The following is a 26,189-nucleotide window of genomic DNA, read 5'->3' on the forward strand; positions in this document are numbered from 1 at the left end:
CTTCAGCTGCTGTTCCTTAACTGCAGCTCCTCCTGTTATTGGGTATTGTTAAATCTGTCCGTGGACGGCCAAATCAACGCATGTGCACTCCGGACCCCTGTACACCTCTGTCTCTCTCCTTTGCCTGGGTTCCTCTTTTGGGAGCTGGAGGGATGGTCTGAGAGCAAAAGAAAGGGAAACACTTTGATCACAGCCATTTATTTGTGAAGTGCAGAAGCTACACAGCAGCATGCCTCAGCGGAGATGGCTGTGGCCCCTTGATGCCACGGAAGAGCAGTTGCATGCAGATGGAGCCATCCCTCAGGCTGGGAATCTCCGCTGGAGAGGAAGGGCCCAGCCTCTTTGCCAGGCCTTGAGGTGCTCTGACTGGGGGCTAGGCGGTGCACTTGGTCACTGCAGGTCTTCTTGGACTATGCTTAACAAGGCCCTGCAGTCCCACATGGGATCTGGCACCAGAGACGCCAACACAGGTCCTCGCTGCCCCGCCCCTTACAAGTCGGCCTCTTCAGTGCCTCCGCTCTGGCATGGGGACAGGCCTCACAGCCAGATCTCATCACTGCTCACACTGGATGCTCTGTAGATGTATCCAACCATCTGGGGTCGCTCAAAGCCTGCAGGGCCAGAGAAACCTGCTTTTGACTACTGACAAACGGAAGGGGTGGGCAGTTGGGTGCAGTGCACCTGCACTCTGCGTGCAGAAAGTCCCAGGTGTAGCCTCCAGCATTGCTCGCTTTATAGGATCTCCTATCGGTATGGCTGGCAAAATGGCCCTGGGGAGCCCCCAGGAACCTGCGTTAATCCTGTTGGGACAACAGGCGGAGCTCCAAGGGGCCCATCTACTCCAGTACTGCGCACTCACTCTCCAGGGCCCTGGGTGTGGGGAGGGTCCCATGGTCGAGGGACTGAGCCTGGCCCCCTCCTGCATGCAAAGCAGCCGCTCCAACACTAAGCTGTGGGAGCGTCACAGTGGTTTCTCTTGGAAGGTGGCTTCATCACACCTGTTTCACAGGGGTAGAAAGCAACACAGGTGCACGGGGAGGCCAGATTTCACCTCCTTTGTTTTTGTAGAAAAAGACTGCAAGGCTGGAGGGCTGTGCGTGTGCCTTTGAACGTGTGTGTAGGCAAGGCTGATTAAGCCAGAGTGGGAGACCCAAGGCACGTTGGTAGGACTTGGGCCCTTTCCTAGAAGCAACAGAAAGTACACAAATGGCATAATTCTTAAGGAGAGCCATCTCATCTAACTGGAGAAGAAGGCCTCAGCCCTTATTCTTTGGCCCCAACGCTGGTTGATGGAGGTATACTGCTTCTGAACAAATCAAATCTTTATTGTTACGGTCAATGACCAGCATACTGCTTCTGAACATGGAAGTTCTATTGTAGGTATTAGCCATTGATAGCAAATTCCTGAAGAAGGCTTTTAAAGAGATATACTAATTATGTGTGGTTTGAAAATGGACTTTACACCTATCCTGAAGCTCCTGGTAATCAGTTTCACTGGGTAATGTGTTACAGGAGAGTAAACGCAGCACTTTGTCCGTGCCATGCATAATTTTATACATCTCTGTTGTGGTCCTCCTCGCCATTTTTCTTAACTAAAAAGCCCCAGACATGGCACCTTTCCTCATAGGGGAGCAACTCCAGCCCCTTGATCATTTCCTCAACCTCCAGTTCCACAATAATCTTTCTGAGATGTAGAAGCTAGAATTATGTGCTCTGTTTCATGTGTTTACATGTTATACAACCAACAAGAGTGGCTGTATGCTGTAACCAGCATGGATTTTTCACACTCTACCATGTTAAATTGAAAATACCCCTCAAGCCATTCTGCTTGCTTCCTATACGCTTATTTCAAAACAAAATCTTTCAAAACGTGTAGTCCTGAACTCAAATGCTTGCATAACAACCCTCTAAGTTTTCATGGTGATACACAAAATGGAGAGAATTGAGAGTTCAAAGTCTAAAATGAAGGGAAAAAATCCAGACCCCCTGTTGGCCTTTCTTCTGTCAGTGGTCTCATAATTTGTTGACATTTTTCAGCCATGTTCACAGAGTACATGTAATCTTATTACTGACCATGCCCCATACTCTGGCCTTCATCCTCTGCGGTTTTAAAAAAATGCATGGCTGATTTTTTAGTTAATTTAAGAAATTTAACATTGGATTCTATGATAGTGCAGGGCATGCTCAGTAAGAACCAACTGTCAGTGTTGTACAAGCCAGACTTGCAGCTGATTGGCTTGGCTAATCAGGTGACCACACCCATGCCGGACCTTTATTTCACTGTAAATAGCCATGGCTTCCCCCCAAGAATCCTGGCAAGTGTAATTTGTGAAGGGTGCTGAGAGTTGCTAGGAGACTCCTATACCCCTGACAGAGCTCTTGGGCCAGAGTGGTTTAACAGCTCCTCTTCTGGTGATTGTAGCTCTGAGGGTAATAGGGCATAAATATTATTGACCTCAATAAGCATGCAAATGATGGTCAGTTTCACCCATCCCAAGCGTGATTGCTGAGAAGTGAATCCCACTGAACTCAATAAGCATGCATATGTTCAAACCTGCCCTCCTCCTTCCCTGTCCCTCCTGCCTGCTCCCATTCCCCTCATCCCTCCTTCCCTCCCTCCTCCTCCCCAATGGTCATTTTCACCTATCCTAAGCATGATTGCAAGGGAGTAAATCTCATTGAACTCAATAAGCATGCAAATGATCAATCCATTCTCGGCAAACTTGCACAGGATCCCATTTCTTACCCCCCAGGTTAAAAAGCAGAGAATGTCACTAATGCAAAAAATCCTTTGTGGTTTAGGAATGTACCTATAGCCAACGGATATTTCTATGAAATGTTAAAAAACAGGGAAATTGGGCAGCTATAGTGATTGTACTAGGGGAGCAGGAGACCTGACCTCTTTAAGATATTGTCCTGTCCTACAAATATGTAAAAATGCAAACACAATTTGGCTTGGTCTTTCACAGTCCAATCCACTTCCTGTGTAGCTTGGAAGAATTTGGTAATATGTGCCTCTGAGCATATCGTGAGTGGTGGCAACACCTGCAATTAGGGCTACATCGCCAAAGATGGAAAATCACATTTTTTGTATGTTTATTGGTGGTGGTCTTATTTTGCTTCTTTCCTGTGTTACTACTATTTCTACAGAGAATCTAACCTAGAAATTTATATTTCACTCATTGTGCATCCTAGAAATCTGTGTCAAATATTTGTTGGCTATAGGTACGTTCTTGAACTGCAAGGGTTTTTTGCCTATTAGTGAATTTCAAATAAAGGCTGCACTATGGATTTGTATGGGGATATTATAATACTGGCTGTTATGTTTTCAGTCTGTTTCCTAATAATCTCTTAAGGAATTTGCCATTTTCATTGAGCTACCACCGTACACTCAAGATCCCTTTCCTGGCTAAGTCACAACATGTCATTTTTTAAAAGTGGCTCTACCCCCATCTCTGTTTGACTCAGTTCAGATTCCTTCCTGTAAGCAAGTGGCTACTGGTGATGGTGGTGGATCTGCCCAATATTTCTTGCAGCTTTTCTTGGCCCAAACTTCTCCTTGCCTTGTGGCTGAAGGCCAAATATTTTTAAAAGCAGAGCAACCACAGCCGCCTCCCTCTGCCCCCTCCCATTGCTTACCAGCCCTTCTGTCCTACCTCTCTCTGCAAGGGCCAGGGAGTCCTCCGGCTCCGAGAAGCCCTCTTCCTCCTCCTGCTGTAGTGCAGTTCCTTCTGTCATCCTGTCCTTGGCTGTGGAAGGAAAGTGGTGTGAGGCTAGGACCTTTATATCCCTCCCCGCACCTCCCAGCTGTAAGATGAGACCTTCAGGCCACTTCTGCATCCCCTACCTTTGGGCTCGGGGGTGAGGTTGTTGAGCTGCAGGTTGGCTGGGAGAGACCTGTTTGCCCGGGGCAGCCGGGCCACCTTTGGCTTCAGGTTGTTGGAGTCACTGTGGTGAGAGCAGAAAACAACCAGTGGGCTGAAATCTCCAGAGTAGGGCTCCACCCACATGCACACACCCCAGCTTGGTCAGCTCAAGGCATTGTGGAGACCACAGCCCTCAGGATTATCTACCCTGGTTCTACTGGGGAGGGTGGAGACACCTGGTGAAGGCTGGCTGGCACCTATCAAACCCAGGTTCTATGCTGCTGGTGCTAGCCTTGGTCTCAGAGGCGTATGCCAGGCAATTCGGGCTGCAGTCTCTCTGCTGGGGTCCCAGAGCAGGGTCTATGCAGACAACCCTGACAGGAAAAGGCAGGGAGCAGACAAGATGCTTTTACCCCAAACTAAGTCCCGCCAGAAGAGGAGCCAGTGGCTGGGAATGTTACCTCGGAGGCACCAGCACTGGTGGGGACAGTCCTGCAAGAAAGAGGAGAAATTGGGGTGGGGTGGTCCTAATGGTGGCATCAGGCAGGGTCCTGGTTGGCTCTCTTGCACCTACCTGCTGCCTTCTTGCCCTGCTGGTAGACTGCACAGCTGATGAGAGTGCCAAGGCCTAGGAGAGTCCCCAGGGTCACCGCACCCCCCACCACAAGCGCCAGAAGGGGCAGCTCAATGCGGGTGTCCAGGAAACCTGGGGAGACCAGAAATGTCTGTCAGGGCTCTCGTTCCAGCCCTGCCCTTTGGAGGCTTTGTGAGCTGGGCCCGGGCACTAAGCTTCTCCCGTGAAGTCTCAGGCAGGAGGTCAGTTAGTTGCCAGCCACTGAGAGGCCAGCTGTGCCAAGCTGCCCCACTCTTGGCCTGCAAGGGTGAGCACCCAAGCAGACACCCAGAGGCCTGGTTACTTGCTTATCGGGCCCATCATCCAACCAGGACCCCCAACCGATGGTGACACCCTGACCCCTACCAGGCAGCGGAACAGAGGAGTTGATGATGCCCAGGTCATTGGAGGCGCTGAAGGAGAAGTTCTTGGCCAGGCTGCTGAGCTGCACCTGAACGGTGTGGTTGATGAGCCAGGGGTAGGTTTTGGTGTCCACGATGAGGAAGTGGGAGGTGTTCACTATCACTTGGCCCTCCTGGTCCACCCAAGTGATGCTGGCAGGGGGATTGGCTTGGACCAGCACAAACAACACCAGGAGGAGACCGGGCTCCCTGGCCTCTTCGTAGCGGGCATCCATCCTCACGATTTCTGGTTTAACTAGGTCGGGGGACACAAAGAACAAACTGTACACCAGCATGCCCGGTAAGCCAGCCGCGGGCGGGCGGGCGGGGGCGGCACACCTCCTTAGGGCTGCGAAGGCCGGCTGCCCCGCCAGGCTGGCGCTGAATCAACCCTGCCGGGCCCAGTTCCGGCCTGCGGGATGCTGCCCTCCGCAGGCGCCTGGCCAGGCCCGGAGACCGACCCACCCGCTGGACCTTCCGGGTAGTCCCGCTCACATTGCACGTTGAGAAGGACGGAGGCGTTGGCGACGCGGCCCGTGGCCGGGTCGGTGGCGGAGCAGTTGAGCTGGCGGTCCAGGCGCCGCGCCGTCACCACGAAGGTGCTGCTACTGCTGTCCTCGAAGGGGCCGCCGCCGCTGTCGTCCTGGCCGTCCGTGGCCAGCAACCTGCTGGAGCCGTTGGTCTCCTGCCGCTCCCCGTTGAGGTACCAGGCCAGGCTGGGCGCCGCGGCCAGGCACGTAAAGGCCCGGCTCTCGGCCTCCCGCAGGCTGCGGACAGACAGCGCCCGCCCGTCGATCATGGCCTCGAGCTCCGCCAGGCCTACACAGGAGCAGAGCAGAGCTGAGCAAGGCGAGGCGGGGTAGGCGAGCCTCTGCCCGGCTGGGGCCCTCCTGGGGAGTCCGTCCCTCTCACCTGCCGGGAAGAGCGCCTGGAGGAGGAGAAGGAGAAGGGGCGGCGGCTGGAGCGGGGCTGGCAGGGGGCTGCCTGGCGTCATCCGCCTCCTTCCCCGCCGGGAGGTGTTCCGAGAAGACGACCAGCGGGTAGCCCTCGGAGGGCCGTTGTGCTGGGTCACCACTCGGGCCCCCGCCGGAAGACGATGCTCCGCGCGCGGCTCAGGAGCGCACACTGCGGTGGTTGCGCCGCTCCGGCTGGTCCCGTCGAGGCTGCTGCGGCAACGACTGGCCGCGGAAGAGGCGCTCGGCCCCGCCCCTCGCGGGCTCCTTAGCAATCCCGGCCTGGACCCTTCGCTCCGCCGGTGGGGACGGAGGCTGGGTTCCCTCCCGGCCCGAGCGCCGCTCTTTCCGAGCTGCTCGAACCCGAACCCCTCCTCGCTCTGAGTAAGCCGCGCTGGCGCTTTCCCGGAAAAGGAGGCGGAGGCGCGTTCACCGAGCGCAGCGGCGGCCGCGGCAGGTCCCTGGGGTTGCCTGCCTGCTGGGACCGGCTCGGAGGTGGCAGGCCCAGGATGTGGCCTGGCGGGCCGCTCAGCCAGCTTCGACCCCTTCCAGTAGTCCCAACCCCTCCTGCTTGCAGAACTGATGCTCTGCCACAACTCTTGTTCAGAGGCAGTCTACCACAATCCCAGCAGCTGAGCTCACACAAGGAAAGCTTCTGCCTGCCTCCCTCTCCCTGTCGGTTCCCGGCATCAGGAGAACCGCTGCCAATGCTGTACGTGCAAGAGGGTTTCAACACCAGAAGAGCCTGCCTGCAGTTGGATCAGGCCCATGGGGTCCAGCACCCTGTTCTCACAGTGGCCAACCAGGTGGCTTTGGGACGCTCACAAGCAGGACTGCAGGGCACAGGAGCAGGTTCCTGGCTTCTGATTCCCAGCATCATGCCTCTGGCACTGAAAGGAGAACGTATGTTTAGCCTCCTCCATGCATTTGTCGAATCCCCTTTTAAAGCCATCCACGGTCGTGGGTGTCACTCCACTTGGTGGGAGCAACTTCCATAGTTTGATGTGCTGTGTGAAGAAGTATCGTGTTTTCTGTCCTGACTCTTCCAGCATTCTGCTTCATTGGATGGCCCTGCCTTCTACTCTCATGAGAGGGAGAAAAAACGACTGTCCACAATCTTAACACCTTGCATAATCTTATGCACCTCTGTCATGTCCCCCCCCCCGCTTGCCTTTTCTCTAAGATAAAAAGCCCCAAATGCTGCAACTTCTCATAGGGGAGTCGCTCCATCCCCTTTTCCAGCTCTCTGTAATATCATAATTGTTTATTTGTATGCTACTTTTCCAGGGTAAACCATGTTCAAAGAGTCTCAAAGCATCAAAATGTTTCCGTAAGATAATTCTTGATTCTTATGCGTAAAGCTGGGGTTTAGAGAGCCATCGCCCTCAGCTTGCCATGCCCAGCGGCGTTTGTGGAAGAGGAGGCAGGAATACCCCTGGACTCTACCTGGGGCATCATCTGGGGAAAGGAGGAGCACCCACTGGGATGCAGCATTGCCAGGAGACCACCAGCTACTTAGAAGGAGGCAAATGCTCAGTGGGCTCAGCTATGCTCCTCAATTGCAGCGTAACATGAAGCCAGCATCTGACTGATAAGGAGAGTGCCTTTTGAGGTGAGGTAACCAGAACTGTACACTGTTTCTCAACTGCAGTTGCACCCTAGATTTGTATAATGGCATTATGATATCGGCAGTTGTGTTTTCAGTCCCTTTCCCAATAGTTCCTAGCATTTAATTTGCCTTTTCCCCAGCTGCTACATACTGGGTTGACATTGAGGTGGATTTCGATCAATACTGAACAAGTCTGACTGCCATTTTCCCTAAACAGGGGGTCACGTAGACAACAGAGAATAGTGCTATTGTAGTGAAAATGTGCCAAGGACACTGATATTGCAGGAATGAAGGGAGGACGGATGGAATGGGGCAGAGCATCATTGTAGCATTGTAACATAGAATAATGCAATGTAACTGTTGCCATGATTGTGACGGAGGTAAAGGTATATGACTGTCTGTAACCAACCACCATTTTGAGGAAGAGAGTTGAGTCCTGTACTCTACTCTGGCTAAGCGCTTAGCTAAATAAACAACCTTAAAACAGGCTTTGGCTTCATTATTAAGTCTCCTCAAAAAGAACTCAGTCGTAAATTCCACGACAATCTTGGTGGGAGAGGTGGGATGTGAGGATCTCCTGTCTGGGTCAACCCGAAGGGGGAAGGTTGGAGCGGCGGTTTGTGCACATTCTGAGAGGTAAGAGGACCTCGTTTTGATCAAATCCTCCCGCTTAGCTCCCACCTCCAACCCCGGGACTCCTGGATGGGCGGTAAGAATTTCCCATAGTTTATCGAAGCCCCTGCGTTAAGGTCCCTCCCTGGTTACATCTACACTCACAACAAAGGGTAAGCAGTCCCACAGTCTCTGGTTTGGGTGTTAGGATAGGTTTGGAGGACGTCCTAATGAGCCGTGAATGAAACTGATACTGTTCCAACTTTTTCTCTCTGTCTGCTGGGGACGCCTGGCCTTTCTAAACTGCCCTTCTCCATCGCTTGATCAGTTTCAGCTCCGGACAAAACATGGGTGGAGGTGTGTCTTGTCCTGATGAAAAAAACCCCTGGGGTACATGTGCCAAAATTATGGTACCCGTTTGGGTCCAAAAAACTGCTCAAAGGCTGGTGAAGCTGACTCACTGGTGGAGTGAGTGCACCTTCAACCGGCCTGAGCTTCAAATCCCGGAAACGGCGCTTTTGACATGGACAAGCTCACCTATTTATGGGGAAAACTGGAGAAAACAAAGCCTAGGCATATAGATTTCTGGGTCCTGTGGAAAGAGGAGGCAGAACACAGGAAACAGAAATCTATAGTAACAAGTCTTCAAGATTCTAACAAAAAGTTAAAAGCACAACTGGAGGGAAAAAAAAGAAAATCGAGAAAGAAAAGGAACAAGAAAAAAAATGCATGCCAACGCCCCTTGCTGCCTCTGTATCAAAGCTTGCTAGCCACTGCCCCTTTGCCACCCTATAACGAGGTACCAGAAGATATTTTGGATATTTTGGGCCCCAACGGCTGGGAATGCTCAGCCTCAAGCGCAGGCAAATGCTACTTTACAGTCAGAGCAGACACCACCTCTCCCAGCTCGAGCGGGTGCCATTTTAAGCTCTGGAATACCCAAACGCTCTAAAGAGAAGAAACACCCCCCCACCTGAACTTACTAGAGAAGAATGGCCACTGTCTCCTGAGGAATTAACATTTAAGGAGCAGTTTCCCCATCTTGTCAGTGCAAGAGTTACAAAAAGGGTTAAAAGCAAAGTTTGAAATTGTAGCTACATCCATAGACAGCCCCATTTGCCAAATAAAGTTGGGGAGAAAAAAGACAGTGATGGAGGATTTACCTCTATCCAGTTTAATCCGGAAAACTTCCCTGGGTGCTTTCCCCAAGTTCAGCCAGCCGGCATGGTTCAATATCTTCCTGAAACTCAGGGAGGCTCCCAATGAATTTAAAGAAAAGCTGGAAGCAATCATTAGTGTTTACAACCCAACTTGGGCTGACATGAACCAGCTGCTCTCTGGACTCCTGTCCCCAGAACAAAAAATCAGCCCTGATAGCCCAAATGGAAGTCTGAGGATTCCAGACATACCACACAAGCTGAGAGAATGCTCTTAGCCAATTTGCACACCCGCACCCAGCTAGTTAATAAAAGAAACAGTTAGAAGCCGAGAAATACTGCAAACCTTCTCTGTTAACCCTTCCTTGGCTCCCCACCGCATTCTTGCAGCAGTAGTGTTCAAGAGGACAACCTTCAAGACAACTGGGCTCCCTACACTCCATCACCCCCACAGTTGTTTCCAGAGGAATAGTTTAAAAAAAGGAAAAAAAATTAAGCATGCTCAGCTTTTAACCTGATGTTGTCTCAAACTAATTTCTCCACCTCTGATGCTACCATTCCTCTTACAGTTGCCGGCCAGCCACAGCATTTCTCATAGACTCTTATGCTTCCAGATCCACAGTTCATCAAGCTGACCTGTCTCATCCACCATCAGGAGAAATAGTGACTGAGTTTGAAGTAGGAGGTCAACTAGCAACCTTTTCAGCTGCTCCACTCACCTATGACCATATCTTTCTTTCCCTGGTACCAGTTCTGTCAATTTCTGTGTAAATTGCACAATACTGTTATTGCAGCTCTGATGGGTACATTTGGATCTTCCCTTTTCTAATCCTCATTATTGTTCCTTCTAAAGCTACAGAGGCATTCCCTTGGAATGATGTGGGAAAGCTGCTAACAGTGGAACCAATAGAGATTCGGTGTCCACCTGATAAACCTTACCCATCAGTAAAGCAATACACTCTCTCTCAGCTGAAGCAATTGAGGACATCCAGCCTGATTGCCTCACTGCTACAGCAAGGTATTCTTGTATGTAATGTGCTTCCCTGTAATAGGAAAAAGCCGCTTCGTAGGTTTTTGAGAGCGGCTAAATACTAGGCATTGGATCCCAAACTTTGCAGCCTATTGAATGAAAGGCAGAATGTGAGGCTTCCTTTGTGGATTTAAGGAAGGCTGTGGCCCAGACTCCTGTTATGTTAAACCTTTTTTCCTCTTTTGCCATGAGTCTCAGGGTTCTGCTGCAGAAGTACTCTGTCGACCTGGTAGCTAAAGGATACCCTCCTTGGAGTACAGCTTGTTTGTCCAGAAGTCTGAGGACTTGGAGCAAGGACGTTCCCTCACTGTGTTGGTTCCCCATTCTGTGCATTCTCTCCTGCTGCACAGAAAAACTCAGTTCCTTTCTTCTCAATGTCAAACTTCCTATGGAACTGTTAGTGTTCATGTACCTCACAGCATTTCTTACCTCAGCTAGTTCACCTTGGGAGGTGGATAGCTTTCCTTATTTACAAGGATATGATGACAATGGAACTATTCTGCTTACCCCACCTAACAACTCTGTGCCCCTCTCAACCCTGCTTCACTTCTACCCCTTCCTTCTGATGGAGAACCTCATTCAATCTCTCCTCATGATTGTTTGCAGGTCGTTGAACATCTCTCCACCCCTTGCCCCGACCTTCGTGACATTCCTCTGGATAACCCTGATCTTATCCTTTTCACAGATGGCTCCTGCTTCAGAGATGACACAGGAGTTCTCAGAATTGGCTATGCTGTGTGCTCTCCACATGAAGTCCTAGAAACCTTTTCTCTGCCAACTCTCCAGTCTGTCCAAGCTGCAGAGCTCGTGGCTCTACAGAGAGCCTGCATTCTGGCATCCAGTTGCTCTGCTAATATCTATACAGACTCTTCTTATGCTTTCAAAACCTGTCATTTCGTGGGTCAAATTTGGTCACACAGAGGATTCTTGACTTCAGCTGGCACACAAATTTCTCATTCAGCTCTTATTTCTGCTTTACTGTCTGCTCTTCAACTTCCTAATTCTATTGCTCTCATGCACTGCTCTGCCCACACCACTGCTACTGATCCTGTTAGCCGTGGCTAGGGAAGTCCGATTGTGGACACCTTTCCTAAGGGTCTGATATGAAATTATCGAAGGGTAGCCCCAAGTCATAAAATCCTGGAAGCTTATAAAGATCTTAAAGCTCCAGGTGAGTCCTGGCTACGACGTATCTTCCCCTTTTATGGGGCAGGGGCAAACCATTTAGATATCTTAAGAATTTGTACTCTGCTGGAGAACTTCATGAATGAAACTGCTGATGCCCTTTCTATGATTAACACTGAACTTAAACAAGTCCGACAGTTTGTCTTACAAAACCGCATAACGTTGAACTATCTTTTGACATCGCAAGGCAGAGTCTGAGGTCTTATTGGCCCAGAATGCTGCACCTACATTGTTGACAGCTCTGTAAATATCACCGGATCTATTGAGAATATTCGCCTATTAGCATCTAAGGTGCATGAGGTTAAGACCTCTGGGTGGCAATGGAGTCCAGGGGATTGGTTCAGTGGCCTAAGAGGCTGGATAAAATCAATCCTCTTAGGACTATTGTTGGGTATGTTGTTCCTCTTTGCCATGTATATCTTGGTTAATTGTGTATTGTTTTGTTTAAAGAGTACCATGCAAAAGACCACCCAAATGTTAACACCGGCTGAAGTGAAACAAATGTACTTGGAATTTGATAGACAACGGATGGAGGAGAAAGAGAAGGTGTTATCTATCATGCAAATTGGGATGGGACTCGAAAGGAGTCCCATAGGGGGGAGTGAGGTGGATTTTGATCAATACTGAACAAGTCTGACTGCCATTTTCCCTAAACAGGGGGTCACGTAGACAACAGAGAATAGTGCTGTTGTAGTGAAAATGTGCCAAGGACACTGATATTGCAGGAATGAAGGGAGGACGGATGGAATGGGGCAGAGCATCATTGTAGCATTGTAACATAGAATAATGCAATGTAACTGTTGCCATGATTGTGACGGAGGTAAAGGTATATAACTGTCTGTAACCAACCACCATTTTGAGGAAGAGAGTTGAGTCCTGTACTCTACTCTGGCTAAGCGCTTAGCTAAATAAACAACCTTAAAACAGGCTTTGGCTTCATTATTAAGTCTCCTCAAAAAGAACTCAGTCGTAGATTCCATGACAACATTGTCATTGAGGTATCCACCACAGCCCCAATATATTTTTCCTGGTCAGTTACTGACAGATCAAACCCAATTAGCATATATATGAAAATAGGAATTTTCTTTGCTCCAGTGTGCATCACTTTGCACTTGCTTACATTGAATTGCATTTGCCATTTTACTGCCAATTCACACAGTCTGGACAGATCCCTTTGGAGCTCTTTGCAATTCCTTTTTGTTTTACCTGAACAATTTGGTATCATCAGCAAACTTGGCTAACTCACTGTGCACCCCTAGCCCCAGATCATTTGAGAACTAGTTAAAAACCACAGGTCCCATTGCTGATCCTTGGGGGACTCTACTTTCTACATCCCTCCATTGGGAGAACTGTCCATTTATTCCTGTTCTCGGCTCCCTGTTCAATAACCAGTTGCTGATCCATAAGAGGCCTATCCTCTTACCCCAGGATTGCTAGACTTAGGAGCATTTAGTGAGGAACTTCATCAGAAGTTTTTTGAAAGCCTAAGCGCAAAATGTCAGGTGGATCACCTCTATATGCTTTTTTACATTTTCAAAGAACTCTAAAAGGTTAGTGAGACAGGACTCATTCTGTTTCAGCAAGGCTTGTTTTGCTTTGTAATTCCATCTCTAGCACTGCTTTCCACCAGTTTTCTTGGAAGAGATGTTAAGCCAACCAGCCTGTAATTTCCTGGATCTCCCCTGGATCCCTTCTTAAAACTTGCTGTGACCAGGCCTCAGGTATGAAAGCTGATCTTAGGGATATGTAATGTCTCTTGTTAAAAGATCCATTTCTAAATTTGAATTATTAATACAAAATAAAATTATAATTTAATTTTATAATTGAGATCTGTGCTAGGTAAGATGCAAAACATGAAAAATTTGTCAAAGTGCTCAATTTGTATAGTTTATTCCAGATCACAACCCAAATGCACATTGCTTTGAGACAATCTTTGTTGCCAGAAAGGGAGAGCGAGCGAGCCATAATGAGGAGCAGCCCCCACAGCTTGCCTTTTGGAGAGGAAGTGCAGAATGAGCCCTTCTGGACCCTCAGCCACAGCTCTCAGTGGCACTCTTTCTCCCTGGAAGAAGCCTCCTGCTGGGGCTCTTCCCTTGGGCAGTGGAGCTTCTTCACCACTTCTGAGAGCATCTGGTTACAGAGGGCTGCGTAAGGATTCATCAGGACCAGCTGCTGGCGGGCAAAGGTGCTGCCCAGACTGGCTGCTTGCTCAAAATCCTTCCGGGCTGCCTCTTCCTGGCCTTGCAAGCGTTGGATCAGTCCTCTTTGCACAAATCCTTGGCAGGCCACACGGCCAACACCCTTGCTAAGTTTCAGTGTCATGTCCAGGTCCTTTCGGGCACCTGATGGGATAGAGATGAAAGGGTGCAAATGGTGGAGGCAGAGGAAATTAGAGCTCCTGCACTGTTAATGGCCAGGATATTTGGGGAGAGAAGGAACCAGTTTCTCACTGCTGTGGCATCATCTTCAGCTCAGGCAGAGCTGAGATGGAGAGAGATTATTTTATTAAGAAGCGGAATTTGTTTCAGCAGTTTGGGTTCCACTTTCACAAGCAGGTTCAGAGCTCAGAGATGTGAGTCACATGGATCTTGCAGAGGAGGGGAAATGCCCCGGTAGGTGGGTTCTCAAGCTGTTCTTGGGAAGATTACAAAGAGCACCAATCTTGGGCCTGTGGCTGATGGCAAAGCCTGTAAAACTCACTTGAAAAGGACAAGGAATCTGGAGCCCATGGTGCCTGTCCCAGGCAGAGGGCACCCATACCCCAGTGTCAAGGAAAAAATGGGGAAACAGATCAGTCCCCTTGCTCACTTACTTGCTACGTCGCCATTGAGGCGGAGGGCCTGGGCCCTGTTGTTGTAGGCTGTAGCTCGCTCAGGGAGCAGCCGAATGGCTCGGTCAAACCTCTCCAAGGCCTTATCCAGGTCTCCAGCTTCAGCGGCTGCAACTCCCTGGATCTCTAGCTCAGTGGCTTGTTCCAGCAGCTCTGGGTCAAATGCAGCTCCTGCTCCATCTCAAGGAGAAGCAGATTCTTGTCAATAGCTCTGACTCACTGCCTCCCCCCCTCAGCAGACACCTCTATGGGTATGCATCAAGGCCCCTATGGATAGCTTAGTCACTCAGAAGCCACCAGCCCCCCCCCCCAATCTTCTGCCTGGTGCTGGCTGCACAGCTGGACCCTCTATTTTGGCCTCTGGTTCTACATCACAACTGCTAAATTGCAGCAGCTACAACAGTGGGACCTACAGCCATACTACTCTGAACACGCAAAACTCCTCTGATCTCGGAAGCAGGGCCAGGCCTGGTTAGCACTTGGATGGGAGACCGCCTGGGAATACCGGGTGCCGTAGGCTTAGAGGAAGGCAATGGTGAACCACCTCTGAATACCTCTTACCATGAAAACCCTATGAATATATCCAAAAAAAGATTCCTAGGGTTGCCATAAGTCACAATTGACTTGAAGGTATATAACAACAGAATTGGGGTTTTTTATTGCTGCATCAGGGAGAGACCAGGAACTTCTCAGGGACAGTAGAAAGGAACACCCCCCCTTCTCCAGAGCAGAGTGCAACGAATGCTGGTCATCTCATGCCTTTGGGAGGTCTGGCTGCGCCACTGTGGAAATGAACCCAGAAGCAAGGCACCAAGCCAGCCTCTCCTGCTGAAGCCTGGAGAAAAAGGTGGGCAGACGAGGGGAAGTAGTCTGTGCCACCCTCTGCCCTGTCCTTGCAGAGTGACTGCCAGCCCTCCCGTTCCATCCTGATTGCCTTGGAAATGCCTGGCGAACGAGAAGAGAATCGGGGGAGGCATTTGCTGCTGCTCCTTACGCAAGCAGACAAGGGGGTGGGGCTTTCTTCTCTGTACCTCCCCCCCAGTCTTCGAACCCCCAATTCTTAGCACTCTGAAGCTGCTCAAGTGCCTCTGAAGTTTAGGGCACAGGCAGGAGAATGCCCTGACCCCCCCCCCCCAGTCAAACTCACCTTCCTCTTGCACCTCCTCCAACTCGGCAGAGATTTCCCCAAAGGGGGTATTTGGGTGGAAGATACTTTGCAAAACTGCCCTGTCGTTGGCTGTGGCCATGTCAAATTCCTTTCTGCAGGAAAAAGGCTCTTGCAGAGCCGACCTAGAATGACTGGGGGGGGAGGGAGGGGCTGGCCCACAAGCAGCCAATAGCAATGGGGGAGGAGATGGGGCAATGCCCTGCTGGGGGACTCCTTGTGCTTGTGGACTGAGCAGCTGCTACTTCCAGGTTCAATTCAAGGTGTTGTTTTTCAGTGAAAGCCCTAAATGGCCTGGGGCCAGAAGGCCTTCAGAATAGTTCCCCAGCACCTGTTTGACCCCCCCCTTTTTACACTAGTGTTACAGTGCAATTCAAACCTGAATTGCTGGAAGGCAAATTCCATGCTAGCGATAATTAGGAAAGGTATTGAAAATAAAACAGCCGATATCATAATGCCATTGTATAAATCTATGGTGTGGCTGCATTTGGAATACTGTGTACAGTTCTGGTCGCCTCATCTCAAAAAGGATATTATAGAGTTGGAAAAGGTTCAGAAGAGGGCAACCAGAATTATCAAGGGGATGGAGCGACTCCCTTATGAGGAAAGGTTGCAGCATTTGGGGCTTTTTAGTTTAGAAAAGGCGGGTCAGAGGAGACATGATAGAAGTGTATAAAATTATGCATGGCATTGAGAAAGTGGATAGAGAAAAGTTCTTCTCCCTCTCTCATAATACTAGAACTCGTGGACATTCAAAGAAGCTGAATGTTGGAAGATTCAGGACAGACAAAAGGAAGTATTTCTTTACTCAGCGCATAGTTAAACTATGGAATTTGCTCCCACAAGATGCAGTAATGGCCACCAGCTTGGATGGCTTTAAAAGAAGATTAGACAAATTCATGGAGGACAGGCATATCAATGGCTACTAGCCATGATGGCTGTGCTCTGCCACCCTAGTCAGAGGCAGCATGCTTCTGAAAACCAGTTGTTGGAAGCCTCAGGAGGGGAGAGTGTTCTTGCACTCGGGTCCTGCTTGCGGGCTTTCCCCAGGCACCTGGTTGGCCACTGTGAGAACAGGATGCCGGACTAGATGGGCCACTGGCCTGATCCAGCAGGCTCTTATGTTCTTATGGGGCTAGGATACAGGGCAATCAGCCTCACCACTGGAAATCCCCTCTTGCCGCCAGCTCCATTGCCCACTAACGGGCAGCCTGGTGGAAGTCAGGCTTGCCTGATGCACCTGGCATAAATGCCAAATAAGGGACACATTGGGGGGAAGGCCATCTGGCTGCCACATCCAAACCCTGCTCAGGCTGGGCAGATTCAATGTCAGCCAAAGGGGTGGTGCTTAGGGACACATTCCATGGGCTGGGCCTGATCCAGGAAATGGGTTCCACTTGAACCAGACTGTTGGGACTTGGCATGGAAAAGGTGGCAGAGCAGCTTTCAAACTGATGGGCGGGGCAAGCAGAATGGAGCTGGGGAACATCTAGAAAAGTTTATTACTGTCCAAATGGGAGAAGCAGGCAACAAAACTGCAGGAGGATTTGATAGCAATCCTAAGAGTCTCAAGTGCCACAGGGTTAAAGGCACATGACAGACATTTGGAGAGAGGCACCACGGACAGGTGTTTATCTGCTAAAGCTTGAAGCCTCCACACCAAGATGGCTGAGCTGGAGCGCTTGATCTTACAGACACAGACACAGTAGGCAAAAGGAAAACCTGATGAAATGGAGAGAATCAGCAGGCCTTTGTTACCGCTGGATATAAACTATGGGAAGGACAAGGAACAGCATTATGGAGGTGATGTTGCTTTGTACATCAAAGAGGACATGGAGTTCAACAAGCTCGATATCCCCAAAAGGGGCAAACTCCTCCACAGAATTTCTGTGGGTGGCGATACCAGCCCCCGAGTAATTTAGTTCTGGAGAGAGTACTGTTAACACTTTGTTCCTGCTTCTGGGGCATCTGGTGAGCCACTGTGAGAACAGGATGTTGGAACAGATGGCCCTTTATTCTGATCCAGCAGCCAGGCAGATCTTACTTTTTTATGAGGAGTGGCAGTGGCCGACTGTTGCAGCCAGAGAGGTGCGTGGCAACTTACAGAATATTTTTGTAGTATGAATAGAGGTCATGGGGGTGGGGTAAATGGTCTCCACTTTGGAGTGGAGTTTGCATGATGCAGCCTAGAAGAGGCTGGCCCCCTTTTGTATTCCTTGACAGCTATGTAGAAATCAGCCCTGGGAGACACCTCCACAGCCCTTGATCAATAAATGAAAACACAATTCTCTGAAGCAATAAACTTGACATGTTTATTAATTAAACTATCACTTAAATAAAAAAAGTGCATAGAAAATAAACATGTTTAAAAACTCCTTTTTTTGTACAACTATATACACTTGTTTTTACATTCAGTCTTTCATGGAACTTCTCAGTCATTTCTTGAACTACTGAAAGTACTTCCTTCATCCCTGTGACAGTGACAGGGAATTAACACTGATGCAGCACGAGAGACGCATTTCCTCTTTTTAAAGAAACAAAAAAACCCAAACTATTTGGAAGAACACAAGAAGAGAAAACAAAATAAAAAATAAGAGAGATTGGTTTTACATGGTAAGTTGCTTTTTGTCTGGAACAAAACCCTGTTTGTGTAGCGTTTGCACAGTTTGAGACAATTATTCACTACCTGTAGCTATTAAAGACGGCTACGTTGAATCAAAGGAACACCAAAAGCACAGTTCTCAGCTGAGAGGCAAAGCTGCAGGACATTGTTCAGATACCAGGAAAGCGCATGATGCAGTTGTGGTACCTCAACAATCAGAACCCAAGAGGAGGAGGAGGAGGAGGAGGAGGAGGAGGAGGAGGTGGTGGCGGCGGCAGCAGCAGGAAACAGGAACTGTACAAGAATTGACTGCTAACACTGAAGGTCAAGGGAATTCATAGCCGAGGCCCCACAGACTTCCTGGGGGTTCGCATGCAGGCAGGCTGAGCTGGAGCATCCGCCGTTGTCTCCTCTGTGGAGGAGGAGAGAGGCGTCAAGTGGCCCCAAAGCCTTTGGCTTGTTAGTTTTCCTGCCTTTTGAGCAACTGGGACACAACCTTTATCTATAGTGTTAAAGATAATTCAAAGCCAGGCTTCAAGACATGGTGCAGTATGATGTAAGTTCCTATATATACCATATTTATAGTTATAAAAACTTGCAAGTGTGTGTGGGTGAGGAGGAGATGGAGGGAAGGACAGAGCAGCAATCGGTGTGAACGACATGATTCTGCACAAAGGACAAGAACCTGGTATTGCTTTGCAAGGGAGGAAAAGGAAGAGAAGATTATACCCCAAGCCCTTTGCAGTGACCCGCTTTTCCTTTAAAAAAATAAACACCTTAAAGGTTTGACTCAGTATTCTCAGGTATCATGATCTGTCAGTCCTTAGAAATATACATTCATATTGCCAGGAAGCTGCATGGAGCTCCGCCTGTTGCTCTGGAGGTCAGAGCCCAGGCCCTTCCTTCCTTCCCCGCCTCCCTCCTGGAAGAGCCCCAGCACAGGGGCAAACGCAGCTCTCTCCTTGGGTTACTGGCCAGGGCGGCTGCCACTCAGGTCAGCCAGGACAGCAGCAGCAGCAAATGGCAATGAGCTTGGACCCCAATCCAGTTCCCCACGGAGGCACGGGCTCCTCCTCCTACACCGCCCCCAAGGCCCTGAGCACCGTGCCCAGGATTCCTGTGGAAGAAAGAAGGAAGCCAGGAGGGGCTCTCTTCTGACCAGGCTTTGGGAGCAGCAGGGGACGGGAGTTGTGTTTCTCCTTGGCCCCAGGATGTGCCACCCAGAGGCCTTCCCCACAAGCTCTGCCACACTTGTCAGGTGTAGCCCAGCTTGGATTTTGCCTCTCCACCAACAGGAGAAATGCTTGCAAGGCCTCTGCGCCCCTCAAGCTGGAGAGACAGGCTTAGTAGTGCTGGCCTGCCCCCCTCAGGCAAAAGACCCCACAAGAGTGAAGAAGCCCGATGCAGCAGGAGGGGCCCCACCCAGACAGGCCTGGCCTCTGCCGCTGCTGCCTTCCGAGATGGCCACAGGCAGCTTTGCTTCTGGTCCCAGAGCCAAGCTGGTTTGCCTCGTGGCATGAGATGGGGCAGGCCAGAAATGCTGGGCCACTGAGGTGGGCTTGGTGGGAAATGGGACATTTGCAGCACAGACAGGCATCTCTGGGCCTTGGAAGAGGGAGGCAGGCCAGAGGTATCCTCCCATCCCTGTGTAAAGACAAGGGAGGCCCAGCAAGCATCAATGCCAGCTTCAGAACACCTCTCCCAGGTGTGTGAGAATCTTCTGTCCCACAATGCAACATTCAAGGGCCAGCCAAAGCTTCCAGGTAACTAAAAAAGGTCCCCCTCCCCACTGCTCTCCAGAGGAAGGTTCAGACTGCAGGCATGGCCAGCAACCTCCTATTAAAACAAAAAGGTCAATAAAAATGGGTTCTTTTAAATTAGGATGACACCACAATTGAAAAAATAGTTTCATAAGTGCTCTTCGCTATGAAGTGCTTCTCATAGAAAAATATACAAAATATATTTACATTTACAAAACCTTAAATACTAAACTGTAAACAGAACCAAGTAAAATCCAATGACATAATTCAAGAGGGTGCAACTGAAGGAGGCTGAAAGGAAGGAAGTTGTGCTGTGCTTGCGTTTGCTTTAGAATGGGCACAAGATGTCACTCTGGAGATTCGCCATCTGGGTCCCAAATCTTTGACTGGGAAACCCTCAGCCTGCTGCTGTCTGGGAGCTGTGCCACCCCTGGGCCTCCCCTCTCTCGAGAGGCAGCAGGAAATGCCCCACCAGCTTCTACTACTGCAGGCTGGTGCTCCACAAGGCCCCAGGTCCGCTGCCTGGGAGGCTCCTCAGTCTCCATTGAGGGTGCCTTGAGTGGCAACTGGAGACTGGGGCTGTACATCAGGCAGGACAGCCTGCTCCCAGAGGCAGGGACTCCTCCTCTAAGGATTCGCTTCCACTACTAGCCTGAGCTCTCCCAAAGCGCTTGGAAATCCTCAGCCCTAATTACTTGCTCAAATACAGACCAGATATTCCTCTGCAATACTCACAGGAATTCCAGGGAGCAGCTGGCCAAAGCCAAGACATGAGGACTGCTCACCCGAGACCTCCTAGCCACGCGCCAAGTCTGGAGAGGAGGAGTCGGGGCAACCAGGCATCAGTCAAGTGTGTAGGAAGGAACCCCCCGGCCTCTCCAGGCAGGCAGCCCAGCACGCCATGCAGAGGTCTCCCTTATGCGGTGGCACAGCAAAGCCCACCCTTCTGGGAGAGACACTCCACACAGACAAGGAGCCAGCCAATGGCCAGGCCTGAGCCAACTGCCTGGCTTGACTTACTTGCCTTGGAGGGCCCCCACATGCAGCTGCCACACGCCTGAGACTGGTGGAGCCCAACCACTGCAACAACTAGGCCAGGCATGCTCAGTTAAGGAACCGGCGGCATTTCTTGGCACCGCAGTTGCATGGCAGCTTGTTGCTGGCATCTTCGATGGGGAACTTGTAGTCGTAGGTCAGCTCCTCGCCACGGTAGATCTTGCGCATGGCAAAGATGACAATGTGCTTCTGCCCGTCAATGTTGATGACCCGGGAGTAGCAGTTGGGCTCACACGAGTGGTTGATGAAGCGGGCCGCATTCCCGTGCATGGTGGCATCCACCACCTCGGAGTCATCAATGCGGAACATGTAGCAGCCAATGCCCTGGGCAGAGAGAGAGGGACGGGGTGTGTGTGTAACTCCGCAGGGCACCATCAGATAAGACCAGCTGCAAAACAGAAGGCTCCTGGAAAAGCCAAACTATTCCACGGACAAGTATTTTAAAAGATTCCCAAAGCATTCGGCTCAACCCTGCAAGGAAGACTGACTGATAAAGGTGTAAACAGTTTATTGGAGGTTATCTGTGAATTTTTTAAATGAACTGTCATAGGTTTTTTTTATTTATGCTTTATGTTCTTTAAAAAAATTGCTAAGTCACTTGGAGATCTTTTGCATAGCAAGCGACTAATAAATTCACTAGTAAGCGATTAATGATAATGACTGCTTCTTCATTATCTTCCTTGGACATCAAATGTGTTGTGGTTAGAGTATTGGACTGGACCCTGGGAGACCTGGGTTCAAATCCCTGCTCGGCCAAGAAGCTCACTGGGTGACTTTGGGCCTTGTCTCCAGCCTAACCTTCCTCACTGGGTTAATTTTGTGTGGATAAAATCAGGGAAGGGAGCCATGTTTTTATGCCACCTTGAGCTTCTTGGAATAAAGCTGGGATATAAATGGTTGTTAATATTATTACTATTAACAATATTGCTACTACTATTATTACTACTAGAGGCATCATTCCAACAAACATTTACATTTCAGGGTGTTTCTCTGCAGCTGAATCAACCTCTTCTTGCATAGGCACTCATCAGCCCACTTGTGTCTCCACTTGCTTCCTGGAGGAAGGGGCTGCACCTCAGTGTCTGTCAGGAAGACCCCTGCACTGGGCACTCTGATCAAAAGAGCCCAGAGCTACTTCTTCCTTGGCTTCACAGGAGGCAGATGCAGTTGCCTTCCTCTCCTGCCCCCCGCTCAGCACCCCTCCAGCCAACACTCAGAACCAGCTGGGTGCCAGTAGTGCCTCTGCTGCTGCAACTAAAAGCTCACCTTGCTATCATAGTATTTCTCGCGCTTGTCAGTTAGGATGGAGCGAATCACATTGCCGGCATATTCTATCACCATCTCTCCTGCATCAATGTTCCTTTTGCAGAACAGGCCCCGCCCATGGATGGGAGACCTGGCAAGGAAGAACACAGAGTGCAGCCGCAGGGGGAGCGAGCCTCTCCCTGACCCTGGAGGCAGGCAGGCAGTGCCCAGCAAGGAGCACATCCTTCAGGGATTCCACGGGCAGCCATGCAGACAGACCTCCCCCTTGCTACTACACTGGGGCCTCTGGGTGGCTGCGCTCTGTTGGCTTGACACGGCTCCGACAGCCCAGGTGAGCCTGAGCTGTCCCCCCTGCCCACTTTTGTCTTGCCAAGGCGTCTCCTCCCCAAGGCCCACCTACCTGTAGACCCCAACGGCCTCCTTGGACGTCTTCTTCAGGTGTCGGAACCGCATGGGCATGGGAAGGTCCATGCTGGTGGCCCTTCTGAAAGGAGGGAGGGAAATGGCTGCTTGAGGGCCCAAGTCCAACCAATAACCCAACCCTGCAAGTCGGAAAATTCTGCCAACCACTTTGCGGTCTCAACTGCTGCGAGGCTGGCTGAGTGGTCAGCACAGATGTTAAAATCCACCCCCCCCCATTTCCCACCACTGCAGCCTCCCCCCCCCCTCCACATACCGGGCAGATTTCAGCTGCACCTCCTCTTCCTCCTCATCATTGGGGTTGTACTCGGGTGGCTGGCGATGCTTAGAAGCCAGGAAATTGAACATGTCCAAGGCAGACTTTCTACAGTGCAGAGCCAAGAGCGATGAGTCAGGCTTACAGGGTTAACTGGCTGCCTTAAGCGCCCTCTGGGGCTGTCAGTCATCCAGCCATTCCCAGAGACCAGAAGCAGAGCCCACCAGACTGCCCCAGCTCCCCACCATCTTACGGACAAGTGTCAAGGTGCCCATCCTGAGCTAAAGCCACAGCGGCTCAGGGCCTCTGAGAGACTTCCGCAACCATTCCCTCCTTGGAACTGGGGGTGGAGACGCAGGAGCGGCCGCTTCACTCTGGTCTTTTGTCAGGTGACCCTCCCTGTCCTGGATTCCTCCTGTATGCCAGCGAGGGAGCACCTGAGCCCCGAGTCTGTACACTAATGGCAGGCCAAGACCACGGCACTTGCTTTGAAAGCCTTCCTCGGCCCCTCAACTGGCATTTAAACAAGAATGTCTGTTAATTGCCTCTCCGCAGGAAGCCTCCTCCCCGAGCCACTGAAGGTACCTGAAGACGGTGCTTTGGTTTTACGGGAGCAGAGACCCTGGGGGAGGATTCCACTTGCCTGAGGTGCATGTCGGCCCTGGCAGAGCCATGGGGGTTGACAGGGGGCTCCTTTGCCTCCTCTGGCTTATGGAACCTGAACTTGTAGTTGTGGCAGTGCTTCGCTCCAGAGAGCTGCTCTATCAGAAACACGACCGCATCGTGGAGAATTCCCAGCATTCTCAATCCGCTCACACCTGGAACAAGGAGAGAGTGCAGGGGAGGCAGCTGGCCTGCAAAACAAGCTGCCCTGCACAGCAGAGGTGCCCTGCAGGCCCTGTTGCATGGAGCAGCAACAGACTTGGCCTGACGGTGCCCACACAATCTGGGCCAGAAACAGCTCAAGCAGGAGCTCTGGCAAGAAAGTGACTGAGCAACTGAAACAAGGTGCCCAGATCTGCACTGCCAGGCATGAACAACATCCTAACTGAGGTAGAGGATGTTCCTAAAGAGCCCCCCCCTCCCAGTCCCTCATCCTTGGGCCGCTGGTGCAAGCAAAGGATTGCTTCCGAAGAACACAGGGCACTCCATGAGAATCTTTCTAGTATTCCCCCAGCACAAGAAAGCGGCTCCGGTGGCAAAGTCCTGCCTGGGCCTCTGCCTACAGGGGAGCAGCAACACTCTGTCCTGGCCCTTTCCTGTTCACGGAGCGGGGACAGGCTCTTTGGGAGGCAGAACCTCCACCCGCCTGCTGTTGCTGTTACCTGCAAAGGAGAGCTGCTTCAGGCGGGCATTGGATCGAGCCTCCTGAACTTTGTCAGTCAGGGATTTCCAGGCCTCTGAGATGAAGAGAAGGAAACAAGGAATGACTCGGGGAGAGGGAGGCGCGTCCCTTTTGCTCCTGGTTAAATCATACAGCCCACAACTGCATGGCTTCACACAGGGCTCTCCCCTGCAACGCCTAGGAAGGTGTGACACAGTCACCCTTTGGTCCACGGCGAGAGCGGCAAAGGTGCTGCTCACCCCAAAGCAGCCACTGCTGCTGCCACCACCTCCCTCACCAGCCCGTTCCCACCTTCAATACTTTCTGCACAGATCTGAAAGCCATCATCGCTTGAGATCTCGAAAACCAGCCCTTTCTTGGGCTTCCTCTCAGCAAGGCTCTCCTTCCTCTTCCGCTCTTGCTGCAACCAGAACATGAGTGGGGAGCTGAACGTGTCCTCCTCATCCTCCGGAGCTCTGGAGTCTGGAAGGAAAACAGGATCTCCTTTTGACTCCAGAGTCCTCAGCAGTGCAAAAGCTACCAAACACTGACCATCAAGAAGTCGGGGAAAGGCTCTCATGAACTAGGAGAGCTACTGAGGGCTCTCTCAAGGAGGACCAGAGGGCAAACTTAATCAGGGCAATTTATTCCATGAATTTATGTGCCTTTGCAAGATGGAATGGCTGTGAACTGGCCCTCAATTTGTACCTGAGACGGGCAACATACCTGTGGATTCTTGCTCACTTGTTGTGCTCTGTGCTGTGTGGGATTCTGGGACAGATGTCGTTTGTCTGTGGAGAGGACAGTTGGAAGCAATGTGAGAATCTGCTCCTGTTTGACAACTGAAGCCTTTTAGGAGTTGGATTCCCTTGCAGTTGCCACAGGAATAAGCTAAACAAAATACCCCAAGCTGTGCGCCTCCACCAACCACACTAAGAAGCTGCTGCTTGTAATTCTTTCGGGGAGCAGCAGACGGTTCAGAGGTGGACCAAGCAGCAGAAGCACAGTGCAGCAGCGCTGCTCATCCTTCTCAGCAGCTCAGATGTGGGACATAAGGACAAGGCTTGGAGCGTTCAGAGAGCGGTCTGCATGCTGCTTATGGGCTCTGAGGCCACCACCAGAATGGCCCAATGGGAGGCACTGGCCATCTGTCTTTCACTGGAACTGCTCAGAACCAGAGCTTGGAAAAGTTACTTTTTTGAACTACAACTCCCATCAGCCCCAGCCAGCATGGCCACTGGATTGGGCTGATGGGAGTTGTAGTTCAAACAAAGTAACTTCCCCAAGCTCTGCTCAGAACTTGTGGCTGCTTCCTTTGTGCAGCCAGGCACAGGTGCGCCCCTGCCGGCTCCTCACTGACACACAACAGTCCCAGCTCGTCTGGATGTGCCCACCATCGAAGTGTTGAGCTAGAGCAGAGAGAGCGACTTACCCTGCCACTCTGGGCGGGAGCTGCTCGACACTCGTGGCCGCCTCCTCCTCCTCCGCCTCCTCCGTGTGCTTCTTCAGGGCAGGACTCCTAGGACAGACAGGAAGACTCAGGGCTGCTACAATGGCCGGGGGGGGGGTGGGCTTGGTCACAAGCCAGGTATCCCTTCACTTGGAGCAAACGCTTCTGTGATGTCAACGCAAGGCTGACTCCTCTGTCCCTTCATGAAGCTGCTCCGTGTGCTGCTGCTGGTCAGGCACCATTAACAAGAGGAAAGCCCCATTTCAAAACTAATAGCAGGTGGGTTGTCTACAGGAATTCCTCAAAAGATGTTTGCTCAAGAATATGGAATTAAACCAACTGAGGTGCTCGAGTCGCGGTGCTGAGGCAGGCAAATCAAAACTCTTCTCTCCAGCCCCCACCCCTGGTTCTTTTTCACTTGGTACAACCCCATCACATCAACCACTGTAAACCAAGCAGGTCAGGCCCATGCATCGGGGAGGAAGGAGAGAACCCAAAGCTACCAGGGAAAGTGACTTCTCCCACTTTTCTTCAAATAAAGGCCCTAAGGAATCACAGCTCATATTTAGAAGCTGTCAACTACACAGAAACTGTCTGGTTCAAGTGTGCATCTGGCAGACCAGCAGACTGCCTG

The 26,189-nt window shown here is 50.8% G+C and overlaps 3 protein-coding genes across 9 annotated transcripts in view; all 3 read right to left on the bottom strand.

Moving 5' to 3' along the window:
* Positions 1-20: 20 nt before the first annotated feature.
* Positions 21-6,430, bottom strand: TMEM25 (transmembrane protein 25). 4 transcript variants are annotated; one of them, XM_061593328.1, is made up of 8 exons: positions 5,793-6,200; positions 5,376-5,699; positions 4,846-5,136; positions 4,441-4,572; positions 4,328-4,358; positions 3,848-3,948; positions 3,657-3,749; positions 21-157 (listed from the first exon to the last, which is right to left on the bottom strand). In XM_061593328.1, the coding sequence occupies exons 1-8, from the start codon at positions 5,872-5,874 to the stop codon at positions 36-38; spliced, it is 1,176 nt and encodes a 391-aa protein (XP_061449312.1). In that variant the 5' UTR covers positions 5,875-6,200; the 3' UTR covers positions 21-35. The 4 variants fall into 4 exon arrangements, with proteins under 4 accessions (XP_061449312.1, XP_061449313.1, XP_061449311.1 ...); XM_061593329.1 differs by lacking the exon at positions 21-157 and adding an exon at positions 183-611 and having other exon boundaries at positions 5,793-6,187; XM_061593327.1 differs by lacking the exon at positions 21-157 and adding an exon at positions 645-1,182 and having other exon boundaries at positions 5,793-6,430.
* Positions 6,431-13,300: 6,870 nt separating this feature from the next.
* TTC36 (tetratricopeptide repeat domain 36) lies at positions 13,301-15,544 on the bottom strand. Of its 2 annotated transcripts, XM_061592618.1 has the most exons (3): positions 15,404-15,535; positions 14,239-14,436; positions 13,301-13,768 (listed from the first exon to the last, which is right to left on the bottom strand). In XM_061592618.1, exons 1-3 carry the CDS (start codon positions 15,501-15,503, stop codon positions 13,470-13,472), a joined length of 597 nt encoding a protein of 198 aa, XP_061448602.1. In that variant the 5' UTR covers positions 15,504-15,535; the 3' UTR covers positions 13,301-13,469. The 2 variants fall into 2 exon arrangements, with proteins under 2 accessions (XP_061448602.1, XP_061448604.1); XM_061592620.1 differs by lacking the exon at positions 14,239-14,436 and having other exon boundaries at positions 15,404-15,544.
* Positions 15,545-17,719: 2,175 nt separating this feature from the next.
* Positions 17,720-26,189, bottom strand: part of KMT2A (lysine methyltransferase 2A) — a 54,579-nt gene continuing 46,109 nt past the window's right edge. Inside the window, exons 28-36 of one of the 3 annotated variants that reach the window (XM_061593194.1) lie at positions 25,538-25,624; positions 24,832-24,896; positions 24,418-24,588; positions 24,107-24,181; positions 23,421-23,599; positions 22,782-22,885; positions 22,506-22,589; positions 22,106-22,235; positions 17,720-21,163 (exon numbers count right to left, since the gene is read on the bottom strand). In XM_061593194.1, coding sequence (XP_061449178.1) covers positions 20,888-21,163; positions 22,106-22,235; positions 22,506-22,589; positions 22,782-22,885; positions 23,421-23,599; positions 24,107-24,181; positions 24,418-24,588; positions 24,832-24,896; positions 25,538-25,624 — 1,171 coding nt within the window. In that variant the 3' untranslated portion in view covers positions 17,720-20,887. Of the gene's footprint in view, positions 21,164-22,105; positions 22,236-22,505; positions 22,590-22,781; positions 22,886-22,924; positions 23,600-24,106; positions 24,182-24,417; positions 24,589-24,831; positions 24,897-25,537; positions 25,625-26,189 lie in introns of those variants that run through there. The other 2 variants (XM_061593191.1, XM_061593193.1) reach the window with 2 other exon arrangements.

The sequence above is a fragment of the Rhineura floridana genome, chromosome 12 (genome assembly GCF_030035675.1).
Source record: "Rhineura floridana isolate rRhiFlo1 chromosome 12, rRhiFlo1.hap2, whole genome shotgun sequence".
NCBI lineage: Eukaryota > Metazoa > Chordata > Lepidosauria > Squamata > Rhineuridae > Rhineura > Rhineura floridana.